The sequence below is a fragment of the Thamnophis sirtalis genome, unplaced genomic scaffold (assembly GCF_051295495.1).
Source record: "Thamnophis sirtalis isolate CommonGarterSnake01/CBP01778 unplaced genomic scaffold, rThaSir2_p1.2 scaffold_9, whole genome shotgun sequence".
In the NCBI taxonomy this organism is placed as follows: domain Eukaryota; kingdom Metazoa; phylum Chordata; class Lepidosauria; order Squamata; family Natricidae; genus Thamnophis; species Thamnophis sirtalis.
This window is the reverse complement of record NW_028261389.1, coordinates 356,452-362,551: the sequence shown is the minus strand read 5'-3', so window position 1 is coordinate 362,551 and position 6,100 is coordinate 356,452. Positions and strand designations below refer to the sequence as shown.

Sequence of the window (6,100 nt, the reverse complement as noted above, 5' to 3'; positions counted from 1 at the left end):
GGGGGGAGCTCAGCTGCCCCCTTCCCCCCACAAGGGCAAGGGCACATGGCGGGTAGAGTTAGAGTCCTAAGGAAGGTAGGCAGAATGAGTCTCTCTCCTGTCCTCCAGCCTCCTGCCAGTTGACAGAGATGGGCACCAAGAGCAGCGCCTTGCAGGAGTCGGGAATCGTGGCTGACCCAGGGCGAGGCATTTCTTAAGCAAGAAGTAGAGATGGCTTCCACATGAAAACAAAATATTTTTATTCTCTCATTAGCACTAAACATGCTGCTTGTGCCCGGGTGATGCTGGCAAAGCCACGGGATGTGGGGGGGCACCTCTCGGGCCTTACAGCGTACAGACGGGCAGGGGCTTGACCAGGCAGCTCTCGATGTACTCAAAGACGGTGTAGGGGTCCTGGTCAGCGTTGAGGCAGATGGAGTCCTCGTAGTGCTCCTCCAGGTCAGGAAGCTGGTTGCTGTAGATATCCGTCTTCCGCTCCACCTGGAGGGGGTCGTCCTTGGGGTGCCGGCGCAGGCGCTGGTGGACCTCCTCTTCCACAGGCGGCTTGTAGATGGTGTGGTACCTTTCCCCGCTGACGGGGTCGGTGGCACGCTGGCAGAGGCGCTGCAGCCCCACCTCGGTGGGCAGGTTGAGGAAGAAGACTCGGTTGGGCTCGATGCCGATCTGCCGGAAGAGCAGCGCCTGGTCCACATCCCGAGGGAAGCCGTGGAGCACCCAGCCGTAGGTGCGGCAGTCGGCTTGCTCCAGCCGCTCCTGGAGGACGTGCAAGGCGATGTTGTCGTTCACGGGGTACCCCTTTTCGAAAAAGGGCTTGATGAATTCCCCCACACCCGTGTTCCCAGCCACTTTCTCCCGTAGGAGGTCCCCGAAGGAGATGTTGACCACCCCGTATTTTTGGGAGAGCAGAGCTGCCTGCAGGCTTTTGCCGCTGCCCGGAGGCCCCAGGAGCAAGATGCGGGGAGTGAAGGGGGCGTTGGAGCGTGGACGGCTCTGCACAAAATTGAGCGCTTGGGCAAAGACGTCAACGCAGGGCTGGTCTGCGTTGATAGCCTTGTGGCAATCCTGGTAGGTCTGGATAATGCTGGGCATGTTGCGGTGGCTCTCCAGAAGCCCCCGAGCGGTGGCTTGCTCCGAGGTGTCTTCTGGCTTCACCAAGCGCTTCTGCAGGTTGAAGTCAACCGGCCAATCAAAGGTGGTGTGGTAGACCTCCTGGGTGAAGGGGTCCACACGCTTGCCCAGGTTCCTCTCGATCAGCACGGAGTCTGGGGCATAAAGGACCACGACGTGCCGGGGGAGGACACCCAGGGTCTGGAGCTCCAGGGCCTGCTTCCTGGTCTGGGGGAAGCCGTCCACTACCCATCCCAAGGCCTCGCAGTCCACGTCGCTCATGCGTTCCTGCAGGACATAAGCCCACAGCTCATCGGGGATCTTCTCCCCACGTGCTTGGCACGCCGCGGCCTCCCTGGCCCTCTTCAGCATCTTGCTGTACACGAGGTCCTTGGGGTAAAGATATGTTGCACTGAGGTGCTTACAAATCCAGCGGGCGATGGTGGTCTTCCCAGAAGCCGGGGGCCCCACAATGAAGACCTTTGGCACCTCTTCATTGTTCTTCTTGAGATGTTCTATCATGAAGTCAATGGGCTTGGCTGGCCGGGACACGAGGAGAGCTTCCATCAGGCCCTGCATGATCTGGAAGATATTGTGCTTTTCAGCATAGACCCCCATCTCGGGGGGGATCTGGTGAGGCTTGCTGGTAGCATCCATCTCTGAAGGTTGAAGAGTGCCCAGTAAAGCGGGTTCTTAAACAGACTTCGTGTTCCGAGGTTGCCAGGCGCTTCTGGTGATGGAAGCAGCCTGTGGAACCTTCTGTCCAGTTGACTCAGAGAACCTCCCCCCATGGGAGTGGCCCCCACCAAGAGAGCCCAGGGAACCCGAGGGAGATGGTGGTCGCCCAGGAGGCCAGAGCGAGGACAATCCTGCTCAGCCGCAAATATTCCGCTTTGCCTCGTCCTTCCACATTTCTCCCCTTTGCTCCCTGGCACTCAAGACGCCCCTGATCAGAAGGTGGCAAAGGCCCAGCTGCATGGAAGCTCCCCTCCCCTCCCCACGTAGGGGCTGCCATCCTCCATCAGGCTGCTCACCAGACAGCTCCTACCTGCAGTGACAGGGTTGCAGGTGGCACTCCTCTGCCAGCTCTGGGCACCTAAGGTGGCACCGGCTGCCTGTTTTGAAGTTGATGTCCCTTGGCACCCATCGTCCAGGATGAGGAGGGCTCTGGTGGAGCTGAGGAGGAACAGCAGCTGCTTGCTTTGGTGGGCGAGGCCCAGAAGGCGGCATGTGCCCGCCTGTCTGTCAGGAGGCTGCATGCCAGGTGGTGCCTCACTTGCTATTTCCTTGGACCGGGCTACTTTCATGGGCCGTGGGTTCTTACATCGCCTTGACATGTATTGTTCTTAATGAGATACGCTTGAGATGGGTAGCCACACTTACATTCTAAATAAACAAACACCCGTCTTCTGAGCTCAATTAGGGGTTCTTTTAAATTGTTCCCCCCCCCATGAGGGAACCAGGGAGGAAGGCTGGATGGCGACTGGGGCAAAGGAAGATGCGAGCATTGGAAGGACACAAGCCCAAGAGCAGGCCTTGCCCATCTGGCCTTCTGGTGCCCAGGCTGCTGGTGCTGATGCCGAAGAGGCTGCGGATGGCAGTTCCTGCAGGGCCCTCCCCTCCCCCTCTTCTCTTGCCCTGCATTGGACCCCTGCTTTCATGCACACACAAGAACAACCCACCCCACTCCAACGCTGTTGCATGGAAGGGGCGCAACGATCCGGGGCATGAGCCCCCAGGGCCTCCATGCTCTAGAATTCAGGTCTGGCATTCTGAAGCTTTCAAATCCTGCTCCCACCTGAAGCCTCCCAGGGATTCTGTGCTGCCTGGACGTTTCTTCCTGGGGAAATTCCTGCATGGTGAGCAGCCCCCCCCCCCATCAACCCCCTCCCCCAACTACAGAGGCGCAAAGCCACTGAGGGGTAGGAAATCAAGGTGCATTTGCTTCGCTCACCAGCAAAATCCTCTTACAATTGTTCTTGGAGATGTAAAAAGCGGGAAGGGACATTTTGTGATGTAGTTACGAAAAAGCTTTGATGATCCAGAGTTTTAAAAACTGGCAAGCAGGATTCCTCTTACTAGGACAGCCAAGTCAGAAGAGGCCACTGGATGCAGCCAGGATATCCCATGTGCAAAGTCAGAAGGTGGCAATGGAGGAATGGAGGGTGAAGAACTTTTAAAAAATGGTTACATTCACGCCTTTCTTTATTTTTATAACAGACCAGAAGCCCTTTACGGACTCTTTCCTAAAAAATGAACTGGCAATTCATTCAGGGAACTGCTGATTAATAAAAGTTGAATACGGGGAGAAGGAGCCACATTATTAATTCAGAACCGAGGAAGTGGCTTTAAGCAGTCTGTAATTGCTATAAAGACCAGAAGTCCTCTCTTTAGTGGTTGCTTTCCTTCCTTCCTTCCTTCCTTCCTTCCTTCCTTCCTTCCTTCCTTCCTTCCTTCCTTCTTCCCTCCCTCCCTCCCTCCCTCCCACCCTCCACCCATCTACCTCATCAAATCTGAAAACCACTTGGGAAATCTCTGTGATGGGCAGGTAACCAGTCACCCAAGGGCTGATTTCCTGACCAAGGAAGGTTTGCAGGGAGCCCCCGGAGGAAGAGGGTCCCTGGGGGTGTCCCAGAGGCCCCTTGACTGCTCCACCATCCAAATCCAGAGAAACCTCCAAGGGGGAGACCAACCTCGCTCCCATCTGGGGTCCTTCTGTGTTGCTGGAGAACTTCCTTGACCAGCGCATGGCAGCCCCCTCCCCACCCAAAGCCTATTCCTCAGAGGGGGGCAAGACTGGCAGCCAGGAGGAGCTCCACAAAAGAAGCCAAGGGGGGGGGGCTAGGGCAGCCTGGCCTCCCCAGTTGTGCTCTTACCTGGCTCCAGGGTCCCTTCTGCAGTGGAGGGGGGGTCCTCAGGTTCTTCCACGGGGCTTTCTGTCCCATTCCACTCAGGGGACTTCCACAGCTCCGGAGGCAGAGTGAAGCCAAAGAGGCCTGTTGAAAGAGCAAGGCAGGGAAGCGGTCAGAAGGGGTCTGGGGTTCCCCCCCCCCCCGGGCTTGGTCAGAGACTCAACAGCACGTCTCCCTCTCCAGTCCAGATCGGCCGGGACCTGGTGTAGGTTCAGCCATTCCGGCAAGGACCCTCACCGGCAACCCCAAAGCGCTGGCCCTCGGACCCTCTCTTCCCTGGCCTTTTGGGGACCGGCATTTGCGCATCTCCCCCCCCCACTTCCTCGAGGTCTTCAGCAATACTCACCGGGACCCCCTCCTTGGCCGGCCATCCCCAAGGCGTCGGCCAGGGCAGGGAGGAGGCTGCCGCCGCCGCCGCCAAGCACCGAGCCCCGTTCCTGGCCCAGTCCGGCGCTCAGGCCGATGTCCACCTGGAACTCCAGCTCCCTGCTGTGCTCCCGGAGGGGCGTCGCGGAGGGCCGGGGAGCCGGAGAGGCGCGGGGCCAGGAGGAGCTATTGCTCGGCCCGGCCGTGGGACCAGCCGGCGGCTCTTCAGCTGGCCCGGCGCCCGCAGAACCTCCCGCGACTTCGGCTGGGGAGTGGGCGGGGGCTTCCGGCGGGCTGCGGGGCGGGGGCGGCCTGGTGTCGGCTCTCCCGGGCCCTTCGTGGGGCTTCTCCTTCCCCTGGCTGCGCACCTTCAGCTGGAAGTTGAGCCCCAGGTTCAGGCGCAAGGCGGGGGCTTCGCTGTGGCTGGGCGGCAGGGCGGGGGTGGCAGAAGGGGCGGGGGAGGGGCCGGGGCTCTGCAGGTCCGGCTCGAACTCATGCTGGGCAGGGGCCGGGGGCATCGCAGAGCCGGCTGCGGGGACAGGCACAGCAGCAGCGGCAGCAGGAATCCCCACATTGGCCTCGGTGCGAGTCTCGCCGCCGGCAGGAAGCATCTGGGGGGAGAAGGGGGGAGGGTCAAGCGGAGCTGAGGGTCCCCAGGGGGCGTCGGCTATCTAGTCGTTTCCTCCTCCTCCCCCTCCAGCTGAGTCCGGAATCAGCCCAGCCAGCCAAGTCTTTACTTGGGTAGTAGAAGCTCCTGCAGGAGAGGGAGGCAGCCTCCCGACTCTGCTCTTCTTGGCCCCAGTGCAGGGCAGAGCCAGAAGCGGCCCCAAAGGCCACCTAGAGTTGTGGCCTCTTAGCAATAGCAGTTAGACTTATATACCGCTTCATGGGGCTCATGGCTCTTCCTTCCCCAGGGGTTCATTTTGCCCAGAAGGGACTCTCCAAGCAACTCCCCCCAACTTCAGACAGAGCACGGATGGTCCCCAGGCCCCTTGGCCAGGGAGGAAAGAGTTAAATCCTCTCCTGCCCAGGTTTCCTCCCCATAAATGCACCCCACACATTTTATGCACATTTGGACACCTGCAAATCCAATGCAAAAACAGCCAGGCGGACAGATGAGAGGAAATAATAGCCTGCTCAGCACAATGGGAATCCCCAACATTGAGCCCCTCCCAGGACCACCCCAAGGGGAGGGTGGGCAGAAGAGCCTCTCTGGCGGCCTCCACCACAAGGAAGGCACTGCAGGCGCCTCCTTCCCTTGGCCAGCCACGGGCAAATGGGCAAGGACCAGCCTGGGTGGCACTCAGTGCACTGGGCAAGCCGCACTAGTGAACAGCGCAAAAGGAATGAAACCAGGACATGAATTGGGGCTATGGAGGGGGAGGGGGGAGGAGGAGGAGGAGGAGGAGATGTAGGGAGGCAGCCAGCGAACAAGTGTGTCAAGATCACGTAGGGTGTGCGTAAGGCCTCTGCACACCCACAAGAGAGATGCCCTTCCCAGGACAAAGCTTATGTGTGAGCAACATCCTACAGGCACAGCAGCATCCACAGGTTCATCCAATCGTCTGGCAATCGTTTACCTGTCACCTGAAGCACCTCAAGGTGAGCCATTTTGGACCCCCAAGTGCCCCCCCCTGCTGTTCTCGCACAGCACAATCCGATTCTGCCAGAGGGCCGATGCCCAGGGCTCCTCTGGGACAGAGGGAGGCATCCAC

General features: G+C 59.5%; 1 protein-coding gene across 1 annotated transcript; it reads right to left on the bottom strand.

The window, feature by feature from the left end:
* Positions 1–286: 286 nt before the first annotated feature.
* On the bottom strand, positions 287–1,764 carry LOC106556974 (adenylate kinase 8-like). The gene has a single exon (XM_014076045.2). It carries the CDS (start codon positions 1,762–1,764, stop codon positions 325–327), a length of 1,440 nt encoding a protein of 479 aa, XP_013931520.2. The 3' UTR covers positions 287–324.
* Positions 1,765–6,100: the final 4,336 nt, after the last annotated feature.

Excerpts from the sequence above, each read along its gene's own strand:
- LOC106556974 (XM_014076045.2), bottom strand. The coding sequence starts at position 1,764 with ATGGATGCTACCAGCAAGCCTCACCAGATCCCCCCCGAGATGGGGGTC.